The following is a 25,777-nucleotide window of genomic DNA, read 5'->3' as shown; positions in this document are numbered from 1 at the left end:
GGAGTCTATGGCCTTGGGACCCAGCAAGGGAGCTAGACAGTGGGAGCTTGACAGAGGGTCCCCCTTGTTCAAATTGCCAGCCTGCTCCAAGGCAGTGAAGGGGGCATCCACATCCCCCCATGCTTAACCAGGGGCAGCAATTTAGTCTCAAGGTTCCTTGGGGAACTGGCAACCCGGGGTCTATCCCCACTCACCCCTGGGAGGTCCCCTCTGCCTCTCTGTTCATGCTGCTGCTGCAGCTCCTTCTCAGGCTCTTGCTGTCTCTCTCTGTCCTCGGCTCCAATCCCCAGATGGGGAACCCGATCATGAAGACCCCCAGCTGGTAGGGGACAGGAGTCTTGGGGATGCCTGGCTACTACTCAAGATGCTCCCAGATCCTGCTATAGCCCCATCTGGGGTCCAGGAACCTGCTCCTTACAGTGATCATCCTCCTCCAGCTACACGATTAACTGTGCTTTGGTGAACTTTCCAATGTGCAACCCTCTCTTTTTGCACAGGGTTACAATGTCCTTCTTAAGGAGATGGTGACAGGCCATCACTCCGCTCTTCCCAAGTTGCTGTGAACTCAGAGGCCTGTGTGCTCTCAGCTCCCCACAGTTTCCAGGGAGAACCCCTTAGGTGCCAGCCCTTCTCGAGGTCACCACCTCTGTGCCAGGGTTGAGCTGCAGACTCCTCTGCCCCGGGTCTGCTCGCTGCAATCCCCAGGGGAACCCTCTTACTGCAAAAGTCCTTCTCTCTCCCAGGGCCAAGCCGTAGGCTCCTCCACCCTGAGACTGCTCCCCGCAGTCCCCAGGGGGACCCCATTACTGCACAGTCCTTCTCGCTGGTCACACACTCCGAGGGGTTAACCGCCCCCCCCGAAACCATCTCTCTCTGAATCTTGAGCACGCCTGGTCCCGGTCAATCCCCCTTCGTTTTACTGCTCCCCAGTCACTTACTGCAGGAAGTGCCATCTGTGGGGTGCAGTACATCCCACCTCTGCCACCAGTTGTCACGGAGTCCCCGGGCGATGCTCTGGAACTGCTCCCTACGAAGCCAGTCAGGACTCTGGGGGAGTCTCCTCTCTGGGAGCAGCCTGTCTGCAGGACACACAGCTCACCCGGCTGCCCCCTTCCTGGGTCTGACCTTGGAGCATTCAGCATCCGCTGCCCCTCCGTGCGCTTCCCACAGCGAGCCCCCCAGGCGGGGTCCTGGGGAAGCCAGAGGGTCCTGCCCCCCAACTCCACAGTCAGATGTGGCTCTCAGCCAGCCAGTAAAACAGAAGGTTTATTAGACAACAGGAACATGGTCCAACACAGAGCTTGTAGGTGCAGAGAACAGGACTCCTCAGCCGGGTCCATTTTGGGGGGCAGTGAGCCAGACAACCCCATCTGCCCTTCACTCCATGTCCCCAGCCAGCCCCAACCTGAAACTCTCTCCAGCCCCCCCTCCTCTGGGCTTTGTCCTTTTCCCAGGCCAGGAGGTCACTGGATCCCTTTGTTCTCCAACCCTTTAGCTCTCACCTTGCGGGGGGGGGGGGGGAGAAGGGCCAGGCCATCAGCTGCCAGGAAACAGGGCCTATAGCAAAACAGGAGACCCCACAACAGCAGCCAAGTGTAAACAATACTTTATTAGGGTGCCGTAGTAACAGACAGCTCATCCTTCAAAACGAGTTTGCTGCTTCCCAGGCCCCGGGCTTTGGGCTGGTAATAAATAGAGAGAGGGGCCAAGGGGGGCTGGGCCCAAGGAGGTCCTGGAGACTTTGCAGGGGCCACTGACGTGCCTGCAGATCACACGGGAAGGCGCAGAGCCTGTGATCCAGGCTAGGGGCAGCTGGTGGGGCTGGGAACTCTGGCGTGCAGGTGATGTGACAGGCCCGGCCTGAGCAGCAGCTGGGCAGAGGCCAGTAGGGGGTGCCAGAGGCTGCCTTGCTCGCCCCCCAGCGCTCGAGGCAGCATCTCCAGTGAGGGGTCCGGGGGGGGGGCTGGCTCGAGAAGCAACCTTCAGGTCAGGAGTCCTGGACAGGCCAGGGTGACGTGGGGCCTGCCCAGTGCCACCGATGTGCCCCTGGAAAGAAGAACGAGAGGTGCCCGCCCGGCCCATCCATGGGCATAGGACGTGGGCGGGGGGCATGCCAGACCCCACCTGTGCTGGGGGGAGCCCCTGCCACAACTGCCAGTGGGGAGTAGATCTGCGGCAGGACCTGGGCAGGCGCCGGCTCAAGCGGGTCTGGTTCCCCTCCGTCATCTCAAGGGCTGGAGTGGCAGGGCTGCCTGTAGGGAACTCCTGGCTTCCCCTGGGGGGCCACCAGGTGCCAGCTGCACGATGGGGATAAAGTGCTGGAGGGGAGAGACTGAGGCTGGGATCTTATCTCGTGACATACACTCCCCCCCCCCCGCCAGTGCACACAGCTGGGACCCAGGAGTTCTGCTTTCCAGTGCCCTCCCCTCCCCACGCTGGGCATAGAGCCCAGGAGTCCTGGCTCCCAGCATCCACCTCACTAAACCACTAGCTCCCTCTTCCAGGGCCAGGCAGAGAATCCAGGAGTCCAGGTCCCTGCCCCTCCCCAAACCCCCTAGAGTCTGGGAGAGAACCCAGGAGTCCTGATTCAGTTCTTCTTTCCCCAGGGACCAGTTGGTTTGGCACCAGGGCTCAGCCCCCACCCCTCAAATGCAGGAGACCCCAGGGAACAGACACTGAGGGGAGAGGCCAGCGTTTTCACCCCCCCCAATCCAGCCGCCCCCGACTCACTGTGGTTTCTTGGGCCTCCAGCAGCATGGCCACAGGGTCCATGCAGCAGCGGGGGGCTGGGGGCCGGCTGCCGAGGGGCCGGCTCATGTAGAAGGCACACTCGTCGTCCAGGCAGGCCTCTTGGAAGCGCTGGGGGGCACTGAGCAGGTCCCTGAGCCGCTGCTTCACCAGGGCCACGCAGGAGGGGGGTGTGGCAGGGGCAGCCCTGGCCCCTGCAGGTGAGAGCGAGCGTGAGCCACTGGGGGCCTGGAGCCCACAGTCCGTCCGTCCCGTTCCCCCTCCCAGCCCCCAGGTCTGGCCAGCCACAGGGGCTACAGCAATAGAGACCTGAACACCCTGGGGCTGGATCAGAGCCAGCGCCCCCTATTGGCCATTTCCCATCAGCTCAGCAGCCAGGTAGCAGGCAGACAAGGACGGGGACGGGGGGGTCCAAAGAGGCCCTGGTGCCCCCCTGGGGCACTCGGCGACGGGGTAAAGGAGCCATGTCCTACCTGCAGCGCCCCCGCTGGCAGTAGGGGACCTCAGGGAGCGGATGAGAGGGTGGGAGCAGACGGGCCGCTGGGAGGAGAAGGTGAGCGTGGTGCCCGCCGCAGGGAAGGCCGCAGAGCAGGCCGGGGGCATTGTCCTGCTGGCAGGGCCCTGGCACGAAGAGGGGGAGGGGAGTTGCTTCAGCCTGCCGCCAGCTGCTGGCAGGGGAGGGGGCGTGCGGGGGTGCCTGGGTGACGGGGTGCAGGCAGCCAGCAGGCTCTGGAGCTCATCCAGGCTGGAGGAGCCGCCCGCCCCCTCCACCTCCTTCCGCAGGAGCCGGGCCAGAAACTCGATGCACTGCCGGGAGGAGAGAGAATCAGAACGGGACCCCCCCAGCCCAGCCCCCACAGTACCTGAGGGAGGCCACCCCGTCCTCACCACCATACTGGCCTCTCAAGCCATGCTGCCCCCGGGAGACTGGGGGCTGCCCCCCGTGCCTGCAGGACAGGGCCAGGCCCCCCCCTCCTACCTGCGTCTTGCTGCCCCCCTCGCCGGGCCGAGTGAGCGCTTTCCTCACTGACGCTTCCACGGACGCCTGGCTCTCCCCGTCCCCAAAGAGCCGCACCACAATCTTCTCCTGGGGGGAGGCACCGTTAGGGGCATGGGACCAGACCCAGCACAGAACCCCCTCCCCGCTTGCAGGGCCCCCGCCTGGACTCAGCCCAGGCCCTTCCCGGAGGGTAGGTGGGGGGGGCACGGAATGATCTTCCCCACAGAAGCTGCAAGACAGTCCAATTCCAACCCCCACTCAGCACCCCCCCCATGCTCTTTGCCATGGGGGGGCAAATTCAGCTAGGATACAGGATCTTGGAGGGGGGAGGTCACACAGCCCCCAAGACATTGGTCAGACCCCACTGCAGCCCCCTCCCCTCCCAGAGGTGCTGTCCCAGAATGGGATGGGCTCAGCTGGCATTTGGCCAAAGGAAGGGAATCCCCCATCTGGGAAAGGACCCCGCTAAATGGCTGGGTCTCCTCACGCCCCCGCAGCCCCAAGGCACTCACCAAGGACAGGGCTGACTCATCGGGGTCAGGGCTTCTAGGCTCCGGGGAGAGGCCACCAGCCCACCTGGCTCGGGTCTAGAAATGGGAACACGGGGTCAGCAAAGGCCTACAGGAAACGGGACGTGGCCACCGCCACCACCCCTGCAGACGGGAGCCCAGCTTGTTCTGGGGCTCGGACACCCAGGCTTGGCTCAGCTCTGGGGAGGCAAGGGCTGGCAGAGCCCTGAACCTGCCTGTCAGCAAGGGGGCACCCCACCCCTCAGACCCTGAGCAGGGCCACTGCTCCCCAACAGCCCAGGAGCCGGGCCCCTCCCCCATCCAGGCACAGCACTCTGGGACCAAGTTGATCTGTCCCTGCTCCTCCAAAGCCCCATCCCCACCCACCTGCAGCACTCCCTGTGCTGGGCGCTTGTCCAGGGCCCCCCCGGTGCGGGGCGTGCGGGAGAAGACGGCCAGGCGGCGGGTGGAGAAGCAGGTGCCGCGCTGCAAGGGGAGAAGGTTTCATGTGGACAGCGCCCAGCGCAAGGGGCTGGGTCTGACTGGGGCTGCCCCCGCCCTGCACCCAAGGGAACAGACCCCGCACGGACTGGCCAGGGTCTCCTTGGGCTCCCCTGGCTGGAGAACCAGGCGCTGCAGTGAGTCCCTGCTAGGACACGTGGACACGGACCCCAGGCAGGACTGAACAGGGCCCAGCCTGGCAGCCCCCTGCCTTACAGACAGGAGAGGGACCAGTTTGTGCAGCACAGCCAAGGAGAGAACCCAGGAGTCCTGGCTCCCAGCCCCGCCCCCTGTCCAACCCACTAGATTCCCCTCCCCAAGCTGGGGACAGAACCCAGAAGTCCTGGCTCCCAGCCCCCCGGCTGTAACTCCTAGGCAGACCCCAGGGGACGTCCTGGTCCAATCTATGGGTCAGATTTGGTGAGGGTGGGGACCAGTTGAGCAGAGGGCAAGTCAGGGTGACAGGAGCTGCTCAGACCAATCCCCTGCCCCGCTCGAGGGTACAAACCAGGGACTGGGGCTGTGTGACAGGCACCCTCCTGGCGGAGCCAAAGGGCGAAGAGCGGCTGATCTCCCGGGTCCTGGGCGTGCCAGCCAGCTGGGCTGCTTGGAGGCCATCCGGGGCCTCAGCACCTGGAGAGAAGGGGAGGCTGAAGGCAGTGAACCCTGGCACAGACTCCCCCCACCCCCGGGACTTGTGGCTCGTGCATAAGAAGCAGCCCCCAGAATCCAAGCACAAACAGACCCTCCCCCATCCGCTCCTGCCCCCCACGCTGGATCCCAAGAGCAGGGGAGGGGTCTGTACCTTTAAGTCCCAGCGTGGAGTAGCAGGAGGCACGTCCGAAGTCACCCTTTGGGGGGATGCTGATCTGAGGTCTCAGCAGCGAGGTCCTGCTGCCCTGAGGGGGAGAGAAGAGGCCATCTCAGCCCCCTCTGCTCTGCAGATGGCAAGGGCAGGGTGCTGAGCCCCTGTGGGCCAGAGGCCAGGGCCAGGCACACCCTAAACCCCTGTGTTGGGCTGCTGCTACCCTGCCCACCTCTCAGCAGCCAGGACTGCACCTAACCCCATCGCCGCAGGCACTGGCTGGGCCGAGCTACGGCTGGAGGGGCCAGCCCAGCTGCTAGAATCCTGGGACCAGATACCCTCCTCCTGCCCCAGTGGTGCCAGCCCCCTGGGTGTGGATCCCACAAAGCGCCAGGCAGAGGAAGTGCCCCCAGCACCAGCTGCCCCAGGGGGTTCCAGATAGAAGACATGATCCCAACAAGGACCAAGCCACAAGGCCAGACTTCAAGACCCCTGAACAGCTCACCGTGGGGCTCCCCTGAGTGGAGGGCAGGACGCACCGCAGCCCCTTCACTGGCACCCTCCGAGCCAGGCTGAGCTTCCCTGTGGGCCCCAGGGCAGCGTGGCTCAGTCCCACGTTGGAGAGGACACTGGCCAGGGCGTCCAGGTCCGGCACGAACTCCTCTGCAGGGATGGGGGAGAGGAGACTGTCAGCAACTGGCTCAATAGAAGTCCTGTTTGGTTTACATTTCTGATGGCCAATGTCAATGTTTTTAAGCGTTTTTCCCCTATTTCCAGCGATTTAAATGTTCAGAGCTGCAGGGTCAGACAATAGCAGAGTGGAGACAGTACACATTGAGATTCAAAACGTTTATAACACTTAAAACACAAACTATGGACATCACTCGCCCAGCCCCGCAAAGGAAGGGCCGGACGGTAGCTCTGGCTGGCCATGCTTCCAATGGATGGCGTGTTCGTGGATTCCAGTGAAATCGACATCCTGACACTGACTGATATCAATCTAACCCCTCCAAGCCCGGTCATCAGCCATGGGGGGCAGGGACCGGGGTGGGGGACGACGACAAGGGCATCATGGTAGCCTGTGGAAGTGCCCGATACTGCATCACTCATAAGGCAAGATGGAATTTGGGCTAGGCTGGGGAGTCAGGACTCCTAGGTTCTATCCCAGCTCTGGGAGGTGAGTGGGGTCTGGTGGGTTAGAGCAGGGGGTGCTGGGAGTCAGGACTCCTGGGATCTATTCCAGGCTTACGGGACATGGCCTCTTACCTGTCTCTGATGCTCCCATGGGATCTGTCCTCGAGGGTGAGCTGCTGCTGAAGCAGAGAAAACAGGGGGTGCTCATTCCCCACCCCTGCCAGCTAGGGCAGGTGCGGGGCACTGTTTGCCATGCGAGTCCCAGGCTCCCCTGCCCCTTGGGTCTGAACCCCCCCCACGGCTCAGGATCCCAGCAGGGGGCAGAGGTCTGTGTGTAGAGAGTTGGCCGGGTATCAGCACAGGGCCCCGCTGTATAATCCATCATAACCTGGCTCCAGACGAGGCGACGGGGACAGTGCTGGCTGCAGATACTCCTTGGGAATGCCAGGTACATGCTGTGCACCCCCCAGCCGATCATGGACCCACGAGAGCTGCGATGGGCACTTAATGGTATGTTCCTCCCCCGTACCCATTAATGGCGAGCTCCCCTGTCACCTGTGGGCTGCACTCTGCCCCCTAGTACCAGCCTTGCCCCCTTTGCCATCGCTCAAGGACCCCGGCCTGCCATTGCTGGACTGGTCATTGGTTCCACCGGTTTCCTGGCTCTTGGCTGGTTCACTCTGCATCGCCGTGGCAATGAGATGCGGGCGCCCCCGACACGCCTCCTTCGCCCCTTTGCCCAGTCTCTGCAGAGCGGGGTGCCCCTGGTGCCGAGAGAAACCTGGTTCAATGGGGGCTGGGCAGGCACATGGTACCTACAGCACCCTGCCCCCAACTGAAGGAACTGGAGCATCTGAGCCACCCTGGAGACAGGCACCCCATCAGCCACAGAAAGCATCCAGCCCCATGGTGACCCACCCTGAGGGGCCGTGGGAGCAGCAGACACGAGCTGCAGGGGTACAGGGGAGGCAGCTGGCCCAGGCCAGGTGTGGACTAGGGCAGGTTCTGGAGCAGAGGAACCCAGTGCCGTGGGCTGTGCAGGGAATGAGGCCAATACAAGGAGTCCCCTGCACCCTCCCCCAACCCCCCCCCGAGGCCCCCTCCCAGCTGTCAGTCCCAGGGTGCCTCCTTAAGCACTGGAGGCAGACAGCACCCTCCAGCACCAGCCCAGAGGGGCATTGCCAGCTGGAGCTGGGACCTAGTGCAGCCCCTCCAAACCCTGCGGGTGCCCCACTGCCCTCTGATGGCATCTCCAGCCAGGCAGAGAGGAAGGTTGGAACCAGCCAGCACAGACAGCACTCACCGCGGGCTGGGCACAAGACCCCAGATCCCTCAGTGTCGCTGACAGGGCCTGGATCTGCTGAGATTTAAGGAGCAGGCCACCGTGCTGAGCAGGATCCAGTGTGGCTCGACGAGCTGCATCTGGGGGCCAGAGCAGAGAGGGCAGGAGTCATGCAACGAGCTGAGAGTGGGCCCGGGAAGCAATCAACGCTATATTAATGACGCCAAAGGGCCCAGGATCAGCAGATGCAGCCAGGCTCCCTTCCCTTCTCCCCCATGCAGGCAGCTTCCTGCAGCAAGGTCACCTTCTGGGGAAGCTGCTCCTGCATTGCACCATCCACCCTACCCAGGGCCACCCAGGCCCCCAGCTGCAGGAGCCAGGGGGCTGTACCTTTAGCTGCCAGCCGGGAGAAGCAGGAGGTGCGGGCTGGATCCGGGCACAAGGCAGGGGTCCTTGAGGCCACGTACAGGGAGCCACACACAGTCTGGGGGAAAAGAGAGAAGCAGCCAGGGAGGCCAGTTAGGAAAGTGGGTCCCAGACCCACCCCTTACTATAGCCCTAGTGTGAGGGGGCTGCAAGCTCGTCGTGTTCAGGAGAAAAGCGGAGAAGTCAGAACTTCCTCGAGACATCAAAGCAATTTACAGACAAAGGAGCTCAGACCTCAGCCCACCGTAGAAAGGAGGCCGTCATCTCCCTCTTACATATGGGGAAAGAGACAACGTAGCCAGTTAGGAATAGAACCTAGGACTCCCACCTCCACTCTCCTCCCAGAACCGGTGGTAGCACCCAGGATCCTAGAGTCCAGACCCTTCCTCGCCCTAGCCCACTGGACCCTGCTCTCCTCCCAGAGCTGAGGTAGAACCCAGGAGTCCTGGCACCAAGTCCCCCACTACCCCGCCCCCGCTTACAAGGAGGACAATTTGTTAATAGTTTCCCTTTAAAAGAAGAGTCCCCTCCCTCCATGGCCCATCAGCATGAGCTGATGAGCTACTGCAGGACCTGTGCTGACCCTATTGAGTGCCAGCCCCAGGGCTCAGAGTGAGCCAGGTGGATCCACAACAGGGCGGGCCAGCCAGCCACAGAGTGAGCAGGGAGCTGGTTCCACAGCTGGGCCCGGGATGACAGGACTTACCCGTGCAGACCTGCTGGCGTGGACCGGGTTGCCCCTGCTCCCCCTCAGAGGGACCCGCTGGGCCAGGCTGGGTTTCCTGGCCACACCCAGCGTGCTGTTTGCCAGCCCCACATTGGAGAGGATGCTGGCCAAAGCCACCGGGTCAGCCACGAACTCCACTGAGCCAACTTCTGCAAGAGATACCACGGTGGTCAAAGGGCCAAAACGGAACCACTAAGCCACAGGTAGCTTGGCCCCCCACATCCCGTGATCTTAGCCAGTCTTTCATCCTGAATGACCCCAAAATGCTTTACAAGATCACCCTGCACTGAAATGCGGCCACCTCTGGGGCAGAGTGCTGCCACCAGGTCACAGTGCAAAGCAACACTGCAGGACTAGACAGCAAAGAATCCCGAAGGCAGCCGACATTGCCAGGGCAATGAATGCACTTACCGGAGCTGGAGCTGGGCCAGGACATGAGGCCCAATGCCCAATGAAACGCCAGGGTTCTGGGCCTGGGCATTTGGGAAATGTGCCGTGGCACCTGGCAGAGGTAGCCAGTCCCTGGGCTTCACCACTCATCAGAAAGATGGTACTCCAACTGCACAGTGCCCCCAGGGGACGGTGCTCAGCAGCCCCCTACCCCGTTCCTGCCGCCGAGCACCCCAGGCCCACACTGGGGGACCAGGGCCAGCACTGACTCGGTGGGAAGAGCCCCAAGTACAAGTTGCCAGCACAGTTTCCTGCAGCAACCAGTTGTCTCTACAGGTCTCCCATCCACATGTGTCCAGACTCAGTCCTGCTTAGCTTGTGAGATGTGAGAGCATCACAGCAGGAGACAGGCATGAGGAATCGAGCCTGGGGCCCCCTGCTGGCAGAGGCTGGGACTGTACCAGCACTGGTTTTCAGCACAAGAGCCCGTACCTTTGCCACTGGGGATGCTGGTGCCTGGCGTGGTCTTCTGGGCTGCTGCCCCCAGCTGTATCTCCTCCAGGGCGCCTCTGGGCTGGCTTCTGCTCAGTGGATCTGGGGATCCCGCCGGCGGCTCCGTGGCTGCAGCCGTATCAATGTGGAACTTGTCCCCTTTGCAGGTCAGGTTAAAGGGACAGGTCTGCGGACAGGGCTTCTTACCGGCAGCTTTCCCCTGGCAGGACAGAAAGACAGTCACCCTGCAGCTAGGTGCAGCACCTGGGAGATGAAGGTATGCAGAGTGCGAACGCTGCACACCCCACAAGCACGGCAGTGAGACCCAGTTGAGGCGAGTGTCATCCACACCTGATCCCCCGGGTACACTGCCTACACAGCTTTATGCACCCAAGCAGCATCTCCCATGTCTACACTGCTATCGAGTGTCAGACCCTGCTGACTCCCCACTGCCAGAGCCTTTCCCTATGGCCGGAGCCTTTCGCTGCCAGGCGTACCTACACCGCAGCGACAAACATGGACGCGGTATGGGGCGCCGTGCATCATGCCTGTCCTTTACCTACTGCCATAAGCGTAAGGAGCAAGAGACGCATCCCCATTAGAGAGGGAAACTGAGGCACTAGGCGTGGAAGCATCTTGCCTGACATCACACATCAGTCACAGAGGTGGGAATGGAACCCAGGAGGCCTGACTCCCAGCCGCTGCCCTAACCACTACACCACATTCCCTGTCCCAAAGACAGCTACGGAACCCAGGGGCTTGTCTCCCCTGCTCTTTGCTCTTACCCACTACTTTCTCCACACACCCCTTTTCTCATTTTAATAAAGATTTTGGTCCCATACTAGTGTCAAACCAGGGGCACACCCCCACAGCCTGTCCATAGCTCTGGAGTGACAAGGTGATCATAATCAGCTGAAGCTGCAGCACAAGAAATGTGGGCTATTTTGTGCCTTGGAACACAGCATCCCAGTGGAAGAGGGGCTCAGAGCACCCTGCCAGCTGACCCCAGCTCTTCTCAGGGATGCTCCCAGTGGATGACAGCCGTGGCCATATGACCTGGAGAGAGGGGGCATCGGCTAGAACATTGGACCAGCCAGGATCAGATGCACCAGAATCAGATTATCTGCTAACAACGTGCTGGGCAATTAAGGCACTTCACGCCGCGCGCCCAGGGGCTTGGGGCACCAGAGTTTGCCCTGCCCCTGTTAAAGGAAACTGTGGATCAGCAGGAGCACACAGGCACCAGCACCCTGTTTTGGAAGCGAGCACATTCCAAGCGAGCCGAGCGTACCAGCTCTCACGCACAAAAGGGTAAATAGGGGTCTAGGCTCCACAGTGGCACAGGCCCCTGCTGTGTGTCTCGGCTGTGCCCCAAGTGTTTTTCCACGCAGCTCTCTCCTGAGCACAGGGACCAGCCAACAAATGGTGCTTCGAGGCTGGCCCCTCGCCCTCCATTCACCTTCTGGAACTGGCTCTCCCAGGCTTGGTGCAGCTGCTGGAAGTCCGGGGGCAGACGGCTTTTGGACAGGACAGGGATCTTGCTGCGGCTCTGCATGTCTGACCTGTCCCAGGCAGACGGCTTGTTCTCCTTTCCCGGCTGTGGCTCGCTCCTGTCCAGGGAGCAGCTCCCTTTCCATTTGCCCCGAGATGGGTGGGCAAAGGAAGCCCATTCCGGACTCTTCCCGACCTGGGCCATTTTTGACAGCTGCACCAAGCAAAGTCACCGCAGCGCCTTTCCTGGCATTTGCACCTGGAGGAAGAGAGGCTCCCAGGAGCTGAAGAGGGTGTAACTTACAGAGCGTGTAACCACCTCCCCACCATGGCAGAGTAGACCCACTGATGGGCTCTTCAAGTCCAGCCCCCTGGCTAGACCTGAGCTGGCAGCACTAGCCCATGGGGAATTCCCTCCCGAGCCAGCTGGGGACTGGCTACACACCCAGAGCAATGACCCCGTGTGGCTGGATCCTGGCCACTGCAGAGTCTGCCCCAGTTCACTAGCCCATTTCATGCAGCGCATGGAGCCCATCACTTCTGGGCCAGCCAGGGAGCTGCATGGCTAGCGAAGGGTCAACACTAGCCACAGGCTCTCTGCCCCGTGCATAATGCCACCAGCCCCAGCCCCAGGGGAGACTCACCCACACCCCAAGGGCCGAGGCCAACAAGTCCCTGCAGTTTGCACCCACTTGCAACCTCTGCCCGACCGTCTCCTCCGTCCCACCCACCACGTTATGCCCTGCCACAGGTCTGCACAACCCACTACTGCCCCCCACCCATACCCCCCTTCTGCTGGTCCCCAGGGACCCCCCCGCTGGGCAACAGCCCAGAGAATCCCCCACCCCACTGTTCTCAGGGAACCCCACCTCCCCCCACAGGGACCCCTCCAGGGATGCATCCAACCACTACAGTCCCCAGAAACCCCCCTGCCAACTACCCTCCTAGGCCCCCACCTCAGGGATCCCCCACGGATACTCTCCACCCCGAGGAATTCCCCAAGTACACCCCATCCCCACACTCTCCCGGGGGAGTCCCCCCTCTACTGCCCCCAACCTGGGAGCTTCCCTCATCCTCAGGCCAGGGACCCCCACTCCTCATGTCTGACACCCCCAGAAACCCCCCACAACTGGGAACCCCACCTTGGGCCCACCTACTCCCCACCCCAGGGCCCCCCATGGACACCTCATCCCCAAACACCCCCCACGCCAGGAACCCCGAGGGGGTCCCCCCTCTACTGCCCCCCACCTCGGGACCCTCAGGCCAGGGACCCCCCCTTGACCCCCAACTCAGGGAAGCCCCCCATATGCCCAGGGCCCCGTCCCCTAGGGCTCCCCCACCTGCTCCCGGTTGATTCGGTTGCGTCCGCCCCGCTCAGCCCAGCAGCTCGGGACCAGGCTGCAGCTCCCCGCTGGTTTGTAAAATACTAACGGCGCTGATTGGTCACCTGCCTCCGCCTGGGGGGCGGGTTCGATCCTAGAGCGGGCCAATCGGGAGCAAGGGAGGCGGTGCCAGGGCGACGCAAGGCGTAGGGCGGAGCTGCGGTGACGGATTGGTCGGCGCTGTCCGCCCCTCCCACCGCCCGCCTCCCGTTCCGGCCTATCAGGCGCGCGGGGGGCGGGAAAAGGTCGCCCAGCGGAAGTCGAGGATCTCGCGAGATCTGAGCTGAAGGGAGCTGGGGCGTATAGACCATAGAGAAGAGCCAGACCATAGAGCAGGGCGTGGGTAGAGCGGCGGGCGGATGGGCCGGGTCTGGCGGGAGAAGAGCTGAGGCCCCCCCATGTCTTGGGGCCCGGCTCCGGGTCAGGTCACGGGGTCACGAGGTCACGGGCGACGCTCTGGGAGCAGCCTGTCCCCAGGGCACAGCCCCCGGCCCCCCCTTCCTGGTCGGACCTCGGAGCAGCCAGCCCCCCCCAGCCAGTCCGCCCAGGCGGGTCCCGGGGGGCCAGACGGGGCTCTCAGCCAGTAGCACAGAAGGTTCATTAGACGACAGGAACAGGGGCTAACACGGAGCTTGTGGGGGCAGAGAACAGGACCCCTCAGCCGGGTCCATGTTGGGGGGCAGGGAGCCAGACAACCCCGTCTGCCCTTCACTCCATGTCCCCAGCCAGCCCCAGCTGCCTCCCCCTCCAGCCCCCCCCGGGCTTTGTCCCTTTCCCGGGCCAGGAGGGCACCGGATTCCTTTGTTCTCCGACCCTTTAGCTCTCACCTTGCAGGGGGGAAGGCCCAGGCCATCAGCTGCCAGGAAACAGGGTGTCGGCCATTCTCTGTGTCCAGACCCCTGCCCACACCTGCCCTCTAGGGCTCTGCCTCGATCATACACCCTTATCCCACCCCCTAGATGCTTAAGAACTGCCATGGGGAAACTGAGGCACCCCCACCCTATTCAGAGGAAACATTAAGAACAGTCCCGCTTCGTCACACAGGGGTCACAGCCTGGCTCCAGATCATGCCAAGGGGTCACAGGGTCACAGCCTGGCTCCAGATCACATCAAGATGTCACAGAGCTTATAGCCCAGCTCCAGGTCACTCCAAGGGGCCACAGGCCAGTTCAGGTCACGCCAAGGGGTCACAGGGGTCAGGCTCCAGCTCCAGGTCACATTGCAGCATCATGCCAGTGGGCCAGGCCCTGGCACTGGGCCATGCCAGACACTCCCCATAGTTCTCCATCACTGGCTGGGCTCACCTGCTGTGAGGTCTCCCTTAGGCTAGCTCCACCAGGTCAGACAGCAGCGTCGTGCCATGGTGCCAGGTCATACCATGGTGCGAGTTCTTGGCAACCAGGCACAGCCTGACACAGCCCCAATGACACCCCTGGATCTGTGGGCACAGCAGTGCCACAGATCACCCTGTACACCTGGATCTCACTGTGCAGCATGGTCACAATTTACCCCACGGTCCACCTGGATTCCTGCACGACCTCCCCTCCCTGGAAGCGGGGAGCTGGCCAGGGCCACGAGCTGCAGTGAAAGGGGTGAACAGGCACTAGCGCCTGTAGGGCCCTACTCTGAATCCAGCCTCTCACCACCCACCAGCAGACACAGCATGGACGAGCTCCCCTCACCCATCGCCACCACCACGCCTCACGCTGCCCTAAAGGGACAGGCAGGGAGCTTGTCCCCCCTCCCCCCACAGTGGCTGCCAACACAGGAGGTCCGCTAGGTCCAAGTGGTGTGAGGTTATTTTGGGATGGCACCACTTGCCCACTAGGGCAAAGAACTGACAACTCACCTCAGACAGGGGCCCTTTGGTGGGCACTGCCTGAAGGGGTCAAAGTTGAGGTCTCTCTCCCCTGCCCTCCCCCCCGCCCCCACTGGTGGGTGGAGATACCAGACACTGGGACAAGGAGGCACAGACGAGAGGCAGACGCAGAGATTCCTCGTGATGATCTTTAGTGGCCAGTAAAGCAAGACAGGGGACATTCAACACCACGGCCGAGCGCTGGACAACCCTTGTTGTTCAGGCAGATCGGGGAGCACCAAAGCAACTAGCCTGCAGCTACTCGGAGTCTCCAGCGTGACTCATTCCAGCAGGGTGAGGGGTCCCTACCCCAGCCCCTGGTTAAAGGCAGAGCTAGGGCAAGGGAGGTGGATCTGATTCAGGCACAGCGTGTGCGTGCACGTGGCCAGAGTACAGACGTGGGGATGGCAGGAGGGTAAATCATTTTGGGACTGCATATTTAGTAGCAGTCAAGCTCAGGAAGATGCTGCAGGACTCACTCGTAAGAGCAGAATTGAAAAAGCACAGCAGGGCTTGGTGGCAGCAGCAGGTATCGGGCTCAGGAATCGCTACTGAGAGGGGAGAGCAGCACATTTCGGCAGCAGGAAACCTCGTTCCATGCATCCGTTCAAGTATTAGAGCCAGGGCTGAAAGGCAGGAGAAGAAACTCTCCCGTAGCAGGACACGAGAACTAAAAACGTGTCTGAAATCCCAGAGAGGCACGAGTGTTACCAGGCAGACAGGGATCCATTCGAAATGAGAACGGAGACTCAGTACTACAGCAGGGCTCCTTAGGGAAGGAATCACAATCAGGGACTGCACGGGACAGTCAGTATTGCCGGTTGTGGTGCAGGATACTAAAGACACAAGGGGGATGAGCTAAGCTGTTTTCTTGGACCAACTGCTGTTATCTCTTTCACCCACAGAAGTTGGTCCCGTAACGGGCATTAGCTCACCCACCTTGTCTCACTCAGCACTATTGAGTAGCACGTGGCAGTTATCCCTTTCAGTGCTGGGATTTGGTGTCAAAGAAGAAATCAGTGTCAGGAGCAGGCATCAAATCAGTACTGGGTGCTAAAAATGGCGTTCGCCTTGGGAAAGGGATCACTCCCAGCTGCTACTCAGCAGTACAAATGAGAATCGACTCAGAGATTCAGCAGCAATGAGAAGAGTCAGTAGTGGGACTAGGAACTGCTTCAATATCAGCCATTTGTATTGGGATTTTACCTGGGGAGCAGGAATCCAGGCTGAGTGTGCTAGGGCTAGAAATCCAGCTGTGGTGAGTAGTCCCTGCCATTGGTTTCTTCTGTACTAAAACGCAGTTTCTGGACTGATCACTGTCAGAATTTGGGGGCCTGGCCACACTCTGTACTGGGAACAGGCACCGTGTCAGACTGCGGTATCAGCAATAAGAATTGCAATCAGACATTGGTATCACACTCAGAAACTGAGTCTCTGGTACAGCACTGACCCTAGTACTCTGGCAGCAGGAACCATGTCAGCACTGGAAACATCCCTCTGCAGTTCAGGATTGAGAGCGGAACCAGGACAACTCCTGTCTGGAATCAGCTTCAGCATCAGACGCCTCTTTGGTACCAAACTTGGTCAGGGCCTCTGCCTTGGGAGCGGGAATCGTGGTGGGATTGAGCAGCAGGACCAGATCTGGGGACTGGTCTCAGCAGTCGCTCCAAGGACTTGGTAGTGCTCTCAAGGTTTGTTGGGTAAAGCACAGGCAGCGGTCAGAGGGGGAGCCAGGATCCTGCTTAGGGTGACCACATGTCCTGATTTTACAGGGACGGTCCCGATTTGGGGGCTTTTTCTTATATAGGCACCTATTAACCCCCATCCTGATATTTTTTTTTTAAATACACTTGCTGGTGGGTCACCCTAATCCTGCTCTACCAGCTCAGAAGATCTAGTCTGGGAAGGTCAGTTGCCTCCCCAAGGCAGAGCTGGAGCAGAAAAGCAGCCAGGTCAGATCCAAGGGCCAGTACAGGGGTGGGACAGAGGAAACAGCATGTGGTGAGAGGGGCAAAGGTGTGGGGGAGCAGGAGGCAGGACCCCCTCACTCCTTTCCCTGCGAGAGCCCCTGCCCATGGGCTTTGAGGGGGTATTGCTGTGCTCACCCCTCCGGGTGCACTACGAGGGCAGGGAGGATGGGGGCAGTGCAGCAGGGCTGTCAGAGGTATCAGTAGTAATAAGGCCAGTGTGGCTGGGAGCAGGTGGGGGGCTGCAGCAGGGGTCTCGCAGTGGCTTCTGCATGTCAGTTCCACGCCATCGCCTCGGTCCAGGGCAGAGGCCTGGTGCCGGGATCATTTGTCCAGCTCGCTTCTCTGCTCCTTCCTCGACTCAGTCACCACCTGCCACGTGCGGGCGGGGGCAGGATGGAACAGAGACCGCAGGATTAGACACCACCACCCCCCCGCCATCCCCAGCGCCTGGCTACGTCCCCTGCCACCGAGGATCGTGGAGCCCTTCTGACAGGCCCCAGCCCCAGCATTATCCCCAGCACAGAGAGGGGGAAATCAATTAGCCGAAGAGAGGCAGAGCTAGGAACAGAACCCAGGATCCTAGGGATCCCTGCTTTAGCCACTACACCATGCTCCCCAATAGCTTTGTACAGAACCCAGGATCCCTGGGTCCCATCCCCTGCTCCAACCAGTAGCTCACTCCACCCTCAGCTGGTCATAGAGCCCAGGAGTCCTGCCTCCCTGCTCCAACCACCAGACATTGCTACTTCTCCTTGCATGTGCCTGTAATGCTGGGATTTGAATGACAGCTGAACCCCCAGGGAACCTCTGCCCTGACCTCATCCCCAACACCCTTGACTTGGCACATTCCACCCTGACAGCTCCCCATCCTCCTCTCCTGACTGGGGCTTCCCTGCACCGAGGGGTGGAGACTCACCTCTCCATTCTGGGTCTCAATGGTTTTGATCAGAACCATTTTCCTGGTGTGGCTCTCCATGGTCTGCTCCGGCTCAGGCACTGGGCAGGGGGGTGCAGGGAGGCCATGAGAGAGGAAGGGGCTGCAGCCACTGAACCCACTCCCCCAGAGTGAGGCCTCCAAGCCCTGGGCTGGGTGTGCACCAGGACAGCAGACTCTGGCCACGACTGGGGAAGATCCCGCAGCTGGCAGGTGCTGCCCCTAACGATACTGCTCAGCGACACCAGAGTTGTTTCCCAGGCTCCCCAACGAGAGCAGCTGGACGCAGTTGACCCCACACAATTGGCAGAGGCCAGTGACACCCCAGACACCTGGGGAAGGATGCAGGGAGCCCCCAAAACACTGGCTGGGGAGTGGCGGATCCTGGGGGAGGCAGGGACAGACACCCCCACGTGGCTGCACACTCACCTGAAGTTTTCATGCTGAGGGAGGCCAGCGAGTGGATGGGGATCGTGATCCTGAGGGAGGGATCAAACAGCACAATGAGTGGCAGAAGGCCCCTGCTTATCCTTCACCCAACCAGGCCCTCTTGGAGACTAAGGGAAGCAGAAGAGCTTGGACAGCAGCCCCCTCCCTTGCAATACCCCACCCCTTGTGACAGAGGCATCGTCCTGGCATCTGGAGAGCTGTGCCGCCCCCCTCCCCCCATGGCACTTGCCAGCCAGGCTCTCCAGTGCCGCACCCACCTGTTCTCCTCGCCCTCCAGCAGCTTGCGGTAGGTGGCGATCTCAATGTCCAGCGCCATCTTGACATTGAGCAGGTCCTGGTACTCGCGCAGGTGCCGCGCCATCTCCTCCTTCAGGTGCTGGATCTCCTGCTCCAGCCGCCCCACCGTGTCCTGGTAACTGCCGACCTCCGCCCCGTACTGGTCCTCCAGCTGCTGCATCTGGCGCAGCAGTGCCTCGTTCTAGCCACGGGGGGGAGGGCAGGCATCGGACTCCTGGTCCAAAGGAGTCCAGTCTCTCGCTGCTCCCCCTACATCCCATCCTGAGGCAGCTGCTCCCCACCATTTGGGGGGGGAGCTGTGCCACAGAAAGCAAGCTGGGCTGTGATTCCCTGTTCAAGCACTGGGGATACAACCAGTTGCTGCAGGGAGCTCCACCAGGAGGTGCTCTTCCCTCAGAGCAGTGCTAGGGGGCACTGGGGTCCCCCCCACCCCTCCAAACAGTACTCACGGTTCCCTTCAGCCCATCCACCTCGCAGGTCAGGCTCTGGATCTGCCTCCGGGACTCGTTCATCTCATGCTTGGCCTGGCGCAGCGCCTCGTGGTTCCGGTTGGCTGCGTCCGACAGGTCAGCAAACTGTGAGAGGAAGGGAGTGTTGGGGAGAGGGTCTTAGGACCCCCAAAACACTACCCCAGCGAGGTGCAGGGGGAGCTTCCTGCAGGTGAGGTTGTTCCCCCCCAGCAGGAGCAGCCGTGCCCCATGTGCCTGCCCCCTCCATCCCTGGCTCCCCCTGCTGGCGCAGGCAGGCACAGAGAGCATATGGGGCACCTCCACCCCAGGGCCACGACTGGGGCCAGTACCTTGGACTTGTACCACTCCTCAGCCTCCTGCAGGTTCTTCACCGCGATGCTCTCGTACTGGGTGCGGATGTCGCGCAGCGCGGCCGTCAGGTCTGGCTTGACCGGCTCCATCTCCACCTGCACCTGCTGACTGTGAATGCTCACCTGCATGTCACGCAGCTCCTGCACACGCCAGCCACACACACAGACACGCCAGCCACACGCACGGGGACAAGACAGACCATGAGACGCCCTGAAATCTGATTCATGTGGGGCCCCAGCTGCACCCAGAAGTTTAATTGTGAGCCTAGTTCTGGGGTCCCATCTGTGCCACTGCCTTCACCCGGGCGTGCGGCAGCCTGGCGCAGGGTGGGGCCGTACTGCAGTTCTGCTCTTCACCACGAGATGGCAGAAAGGTACCTGGATCACTGGCGAGCTCAGGGAAGAGCTGGCTACAGCCGAGTCCCTCCATCACCCCCACCCCCAAATCCTCTCCCACTCCCACACTCCTCCTTTGCCTCCCCTCTGTGCCCCCCACCTTCCCCCTACCTCCTCGTGCAACTTCTTCAGGAACTCTATCTCATCCATCAGCGACTCGATCTTGCGTTCCAGCTCCAGGCGGGAGAGGGTGGCGTCGTCCACATCCTGAGGAGGGGGAGGCAGGAGGCCGAGTGCCAGGGACAGGCCCACCGCGGGGTGGGGAGGTCGCTGAGGGCAGTCCAGCCCACAGGTCGCCACCCTCTCCCTCTCCTTGCATGGAGGACATTTTTGGGAGGTGGCAGGGAGGGGGATACTGTGTGTGTGTGCTGTGACTGTGCACATATGGGGGTGTTTTTGCACGTGTACGTAAGCGCCTGTGTGACCACTCGTGGGCCATACATGTCTCTCCCAATGCAGGTGTGTACGTGAAGGTGCACATGCCTGGGTGTATGCACTAAGCATGTGGACACCATCGCATGGATGATGATCCCGGGTGCATGTGCCCACAGGTCTGCACAACTTGTGGTGCGTGCATTGCACTGGGGCAGGTGTAGATCCAATCACAACCCTCTGCCCCATTCCTACAGTCCGTGGCAGCTCGGGGCTGCTAAGACCAAGGCCAGGGCAGGGCAGAGCTGGGATCAGGTCTCCGCAGTGCTGGGCTCTAGATCACATGGATTTGCACACGTGGCTTGGACAGGGAGACGCCCGGCTCTCGGCTCCACATGTCCCCTCAATGCGTGGGGCTGGCATGGTGTCATTTAAATGACAACGAGAGCCCATCGATTCCAGGGCTTGCTGCATGGGAGCGTGTGAGCAGACACACGGGTGTGCAGTGCACCTGCAAGGACATGTTTGTACATGAATGTGCAGAAGTGTATGTGATCAGGTACACATGTGCACAAACACGTGAACAAGAGTGCATGCAAGTATGAGTGTGTGCAAGTGTGCATACAAGAGGGGGGCAGGTGAACACACTCCAGAGCCCCTCAGCCCACCCCCTCTCCCCAAACACACTCACCTTCCGGAACAGCACCAGGTTGTTCTCTGCATCCTCACGCCTGTGTATCTCCTCCTCCAGCCTGGGGGAGGGGGCACACCAAGAGGGTCAGAGGCAGGCAGGACACACCCACACACTGCTCCCTCCAGCCCCAGCCACGCCCACCCCCTCATGCCAGCATCCCCCATGCACACACTGGGCACGCTCCCTGAACACCCCGTGATCCTCCCCCCACCACTTCCTCCCCTCCCAGGATGCTACCTGCCCCTCACCCCTCTGGACTAACACTGCCAGCAATCAGAGGGGCCTCTCTGCCCCACCCCTTCCTGGGATGGCCGAATTCAGTCCTCTGAAGTGCCCCACCTCGGAGCCCCACCGAGTGGAGCTGGGGGAGTGGGGCTCTGCATTTGTCCACCCCCACCCCCCCAAACCAGGGATATGGGCCCTGTGGTGTATTGGAGGAGGGTGGGGCAGTGCTGGGGAGGGAATCCTGCACTGTGAACAGCCCCCACCCCATCTTCTCCCCTGGAGGATAAAGACCCAGAGGGCAGCAGCTGAGAAGCCCCCCCCAACCCCAGCTTCTCCAGCAGGGGGCCAGCAGCCCGGCCCTGCAGTCATCTGCCTGGACCACGTGGGTAGGGGGGATGCCACACCCTGCAGCACCCCCCCCCCCGCCCATGGGTCCAGAGGGGCAGCAGGGCCCCTCTCCCTCCCCCGCACCCATGGTGCTGTAGTTCAGGATGCAGCAGCTCAGTGCCCCACCCCCTGCAGACTCCACCTTGTGCTAGGGCTTGGGGGATGCTGCTCTGGGGTGCCCAGACTGCAGACCTCCCCCCGTCCCAGGGGCTGCTGGGATATTCTCTCCCCCAAGGCAGACAGGGTCCCCTCCAGGCCATAGGCCTACACTATAAGGGAGGTGGCCAGCCCCACCCACGGGGGCTGGAAAATTTTTTTGGGGGGGCGGAGGAGGAGGGGCTGAGAGCCATTGAACTGAACTGTGAAGCCTGTATACAATGGAAACAACTTCAAGCCCGGGGGTGCAGCAGCCCCCCTATTTCCAGCACCTATGGCCTCACCCATCACTGCCTCAGTTGCCCTCTAATCCTCCCAGCCCTGCTCCTCCCTTCCGCCTGAACCCCTCCTGCCCACCCACCACCCTTCCCCATTTCCCTTCTTCTGCCCCAGCTCAACCCCCAAACCTCACCCTGCGCTCCCCACAGCCCACTGGCCCTTGGAGCTGCTCTGCCTGCATGGGGGGGGCTGCAGCTGAGTGGGGCCCAGAGTCTGCCCTGAACATTGGCCAAACAAACAGAGCCAACGCTAGCTGCTGCACTTTCCACCCCCCCGTGTGCCCCATAGACCCTTCTCTGCACCCTCAAGCAATCCGCATGCCCCACACAACCTGCTTGTACCTCATCCCTCACATCCCCCCCAGCCTCACCCCCTCCGCCCCAAACCATGCCCCCCTTTCTACTGCAGCCCTGCACCCCTTTCTCATCAGCCAACCAGCGAGCTCCCCCACCTCAGAAGAGTATAGGGGGAGAAGCTCAGCAGAGACCCAACCCAACACCCCATTGCCTACTGCACTCAGCGCCTGGCACCCCCATCCCCTCCCCTCCCAACTCTATTGACACAGCCTCCTAGATCCCTGCACTCACCCACCCCCCACTCCCCTGTGCCCCTCCCCCATCCCTACAGCCCCTCCCTCGCGCCCCCACCCCATAACCCACCCCCGAGCCCCCTCCCCATCCCTACAGCCCCTCCCCTGCACCCCCACCCCATAACCCACCCCCCACTCCCCTGCGCCCCTCCCCCATCCCTACAGCCCGTCCCCCGCGCCCCCGCCCCATAACCCACCCCTGAGCCCCCTCCCCTGCACCCCCACCCCATAACCCACCCCCCACTCCCCCACGCCCCTCCCCCATCCCTACAGCCCCTCCCCCGCGCCCCCGCCCCATAACCCACCCCCGAGCCCCCTCCCCCATCCCTACAGCCCCTCCCCTGCACCCCCACCCCATAACCCACCCCCCACTCCCCTGCGCCCCTCCCCATCCCTACAGCCCCTCCCCCGCGCCCCCACCCCATAACCCACCCCCGAGCCCCCTCCCCCATCCCTACAGCCCCTCCCCTGCACCCCCACCCCATAACCCACCCCCCACTCCCCTGCGCCCCTCCCCCATCCCTACAGCCCCTCCCCCGCAGCCCCGCCCCATAACCCACCCCCGAGCCCCCTCCCCTGCACCCCCACCCCATAACCCACCCCCCACGCCCCTCCCCCATCCCTACAGCCCCTCCCCCGCGCCCCCGCCCCATAACCCACCCCTGAGCCCCCTCCCCTGCACCCCCACCCCATAACCCACCCCCCACTCCCCCACGCCCCTCCCCCATCCCTACAGCCCCTCCCCCGCGCCCCCGCCCCATAACCCACCCCCGAGCCCCCTCCCCCATCCCTACAGCCCCTCCCCTGCACCCCCACCCCATAACCCACCCCCCACTCCCCTGCGCCCCTCCCCATCCCTACAGCCCGTCCCCCGCGCCCCCGCCCCATAACCCACCCCTGAGCCCCCTCCCCTGCACCCCCACCCCATAACCCACCCCCCCACTCCCCCACGCCCCTCCCCCATCCCTACAGCCCCTCCCCCGCGCCCCCGCCCCATAACCCACCCCCGAGCCCCCTCCCCCATCCCTACAGCCCCTCCCCTGCACCCCCACCCCATAACCCACCCCCCACTCCCTGCGCCCCTCCCCCATCCCTACAGCCCGTCCCCCGCGCCCCCCGCCCCATAACCCACCCCTGAGCCCCCTCCCCTGCACCCCCACCCCATAACCCACCCCCACTCCCCCACGCCCCTCCCCCATCCCTACAGCCCCTCCCCCGCGCCCCCCGCCCCATAACCCACCCCCGAGCCCCCTCCCCCATCCCTACAGCCCCTCCCCTGCACCCCCACCCCATAACCCACCCCCCACTCCCCTGCGCCCCTCCCCCATCCCTACAGCCCCTCCCCCACGCCCCCACCCCATAACCCACCCCCGAGCCCCCTCCCCCATCCCTACAGCCCCTCCCCTGCACCCCCACCCCATAACCCACCCCCCACTCCCCTGCGCCCCTCCCCCATCCCTACAGCCCCTCCCCCGCAGCCCCGCCCCATAACCCACCCCCGAGCCCCCTCCCCTGCACCCCCACCCCATAACCCACCCCCCACGCCCCTCCCCCATCCCTACAGCCCCTCCCCCGCGCCCCCACCCCATAACCCACCCCCGAGCCCCCTCCCCTGCACCCCCACCCCATAACCCACCCCCCACTCCCCCACGCCCCTCCCCCATCCCTACCGCCCGTCCCCCGCGCCCCCGCCCCATAACCCACCCCCGAGCCCCCTCCCCATCCCTACAGCCCCTCCCCTGCACCCCCACCCCATAACCCACCCCCACTCCCCTGCGCCCCTCCCCCATCCCTACAGCCCGTCCCCCGCGCCCCCGCCCCATAACCCACCCCCGAGCCCCCTCCCCTGCACCCCCACCCCATAACCCACCCCCCACTCCCCCACGCCCCTCCCCCATCCCTACAGCCCCTCCCCCGCGCCCCCACCCCATAACCCACCCCCGAGCCCCCTCCCCCCATCCCTACAGCCCCTCCCCTGCACCCCCACCCCATAACCCACCCCCCACTCCCCTGCGCCCCTCCCCCATCCCTACAGCCCCTCCCCCGCGCCCCCGCCCCATAACCCACCCCCGAGCCCCCTCCCCCATCCCTACAGCCCCTCCCCTGCACCCCCACCCCATAACCCACCCCCCACTCCCCTGCGCCCCTCCCCCATCCCTACAGCCCCTCCCCCGCAGCCCCGCCCCATAACCCACCCCCGAGCCCCCTCCCCTGCACCCCCACCCCATAACCCACCCCCACGCCCCTCCCCCATCCCTACAGCCCCTCCCCCGCGCCCCCACCCCATAACCCACCCCCGAGCCCCCTCCCCCATCCCTACAGCCCCTCCCCCGCACCCCACCCCATAACCCACCCCCCACTCCCCTGCGCCCCTCCCCCATCCCTACAGCCCCTGCCCCGCCCCATAACCCGCGCCCCTTCCCTCATCCCTACGGCCCCTCCCCAAAACCCACCCCCCATCCCTACAGCCCCTCCCTGCACTCGGGCCCCGTCACCTCTGCTTGAGCGCGGCCAGGTCCTCGGCCAGGTTGTCCCGCTCCACCTGCGCGCGGTCCCGCTCCTGGCCCAGCTGCTCCAGCTGGCGCCGCAGGTCGCGCAGCTCGCCCTGGCACAGGTCGGCGGCGCGCGCGGGCTCGCGGGCCTGCGCCTGGCCCAGCTGGGCGCGCAGCGCCGCGTTGTGCGCCTCCAGGGCGCGCACCCTCTCGATGAAGCCGGCGAAGCGGTCGTTGAGCTCCTGCAGCGCCGCCTTCTCGCTGCCGCGCGTGGCCAGGAACTCGCGGTTCAGCGCCTCGGCCAGCGCCCAGTCCAGCCGCGCGGCGCCCGGGGCCAGGCGGGCCGGCTGCGCGGCGCGCAACGAGCCGCGCGCCCACTGCGCGGAGCGCGCAGGGCCCGGCGAGCCCAGCAGGCGCGCGGCGGCCAGGCGGGACGAGGCGGAGGAGCCCGAGCCCGAGCCGGGCGAGAGCAGCGGCGGCGGCCCGAAGACGCGGCGGTACGAGGTGGCCCGGGCGCTCATGGCTGCTGCGCGGCGGCCCCGATCCCGATCCCGATCCCGGCCCGGCCCGCGGCTGGCGATGGAAAGAGCCGCCGGCTCCGGGCTGCTGCTTTATAGCGCACGGGCGGGGGCAGGCTCCGCCCCCCCCGGCCGCCGGCCAGAGCCCCGGGAGCCCAGCCCCCCGCCCCACCCCGGGTCCCCCCTCCCAGCGCACGGTCGGGGGGGGTCACCTATTGGATCCCGGGGCGGAGAAGTGGGGCTGGCGGAGGACCCGGGTGAGTTTTGCTGCAGGGCACAGGGACCTCCCAGGTGGGAATAAACCCCGGGGGGGGCTGGCAACCCCCCAGCCCCCGTCTAACCACTGCGCCCCACTGCCCCACGGACCTGCAAATAGAACCCAGGAGCCCTGGCACCCCCCTGCCCCCTCTAACCACTACACCCCACGGACCTGCAAATAGAACCCAGGAGCCC

At 63.5% G+C, this 25,777-nt stretch overlaps 2 protein-coding genes across 6 annotated transcripts; both read right to left on the bottom strand.

Moving 5' to 3' along the window:
* Positions 1-1,590: 1,590 nt before the first annotated feature.
* On the bottom strand, positions 1,591-13,006 carry LOC119845760 (trophinin associated protein). Of its 5 annotated transcripts, none has more exons than XM_038378470.2 (17): positions 12,846-13,006; positions 11,474-11,764; positions 10,015-10,234; positions 9,112-9,281; positions 8,370-8,463; positions 8,001-8,119; positions 7,253-7,461; positions 6,830-6,876; positions 6,069-6,226; positions 5,564-5,657; positions 5,267-5,391; positions 4,645-4,743; positions 4,261-4,335; positions 3,728-3,835; positions 3,222-3,555; positions 2,731-2,942; positions 1,591-2,318 (listed from the first exon to the last, which is right to left on the bottom strand). In XM_038378470.2, exons 2-17 carry the CDS (start codon positions 11,708-11,710, stop codon positions 2,223-2,225), a joined length of 2,397 nt encoding a protein of 798 aa, XP_038234398.1. In that variant the 5' UTR covers positions 11,711-11,764; positions 12,846-13,006; the 3' UTR covers positions 1,591-2,222. The 5 variants fall into 5 exon arrangements, with proteins under 5 accessions (XP_038234398.1, XP_038234400.1, XP_038234397.1 ...); XM_038378472.2 differs by having other exon boundaries at positions 6,830-6,873; positions 12,846-12,965; XM_038378469.2 differs by having other exon boundaries at positions 11,474-11,789; positions 12,846-12,940.
* A 3,584-nt stretch (positions 13,007-16,590) lies between these two features.
* PRPH (peripherin) lies at positions 16,591-25,401 on the bottom strand. The gene is made up of 9 exons (XM_038378480.2): positions 24,810-25,401; positions 20,676-20,736; positions 19,724-19,819; positions 19,196-19,357; positions 18,846-18,971; positions 18,357-18,577; positions 18,079-18,128; positions 17,632-17,711; positions 16,591-17,084 (listed from the first exon to the last, which is right to left on the bottom strand). Exons 1-9 carry the CDS (start codon positions 25,325-25,327, stop codon positions 17,037-17,039), a joined length of 1,362 nt encoding a protein of 453 aa, XP_038234408.1. The 5' UTR covers positions 25,328-25,401; the 3' UTR covers positions 16,591-17,036.
* Between the last annotated feature and the right edge of the window lie 376 nt (positions 25,402-25,777).

This window comes from Dermochelys coriacea, chromosome 20 (genome assembly GCF_009764565.3).
Source record: "Dermochelys coriacea isolate rDerCor1 chromosome 20, rDerCor1.pri.v4, whole genome shotgun sequence".
Classification (NCBI taxonomy): domain Eukaryota; kingdom Metazoa; phylum Chordata; order Testudines; family Dermochelyidae; genus Dermochelys; species Dermochelys coriacea.
Note: the sequence above shows the minus strand (reverse complement) of the source record. Positions and strands in the feature narration are given on the sequence as shown.

What these genes read in the sequence shown, in the direction of transcription:
- LOC119845760 (XM_038378470.2), bottom strand. Translation starts at nt 11,710, where the DNA reads ATGGCCCAGGTCGGGAAGAGTCCGGAATGGGCTTCCTTTGCCCACCCA. An exon ending in CAGCATCCCCAGTGGCAAAG is followed by an intron (nt 9,282 to 10,014) that starts GTACGGGCTCTT and finishes TATCTCTTGCAG; the next exon opens with AAGTTGGCTCAGTGGAGTTC. An exon ending in CATGGGAGCATCAGAGACAG is followed by an intron (nt 6,227 to 6,829) that starts GTAAGAGGCCAT and finishes CCATCCCTGCAG; the next exon opens with AGGAGTTCGTGCCGGACCTG.
- PRPH (XM_038378480.2), bottom strand. Translation starts at nt 25,327, where the DNA reads ATGAGCGCCCGGGCCACCTCGTACCGCCGCGTCTTCGGGCCGCCGCCG. An exon ending in AGGAGTGGTACAAGTCCAAG is followed by an intron (nt 18,972 to 19,195) that starts GTACTGGCCCCA and finishes TTCCTCTCACAG; the next exon opens with TTTGCTGACCTGTCGGACGC. An exon ending in TGGATGGGCTGAAGGGAACC is followed by an intron (nt 18,578 to 18,845) that starts GTGAGTACTGTT and finishes CCCCGTGGCTAG; the next exon opens with AACGAGGCACTGCTGCGCCA.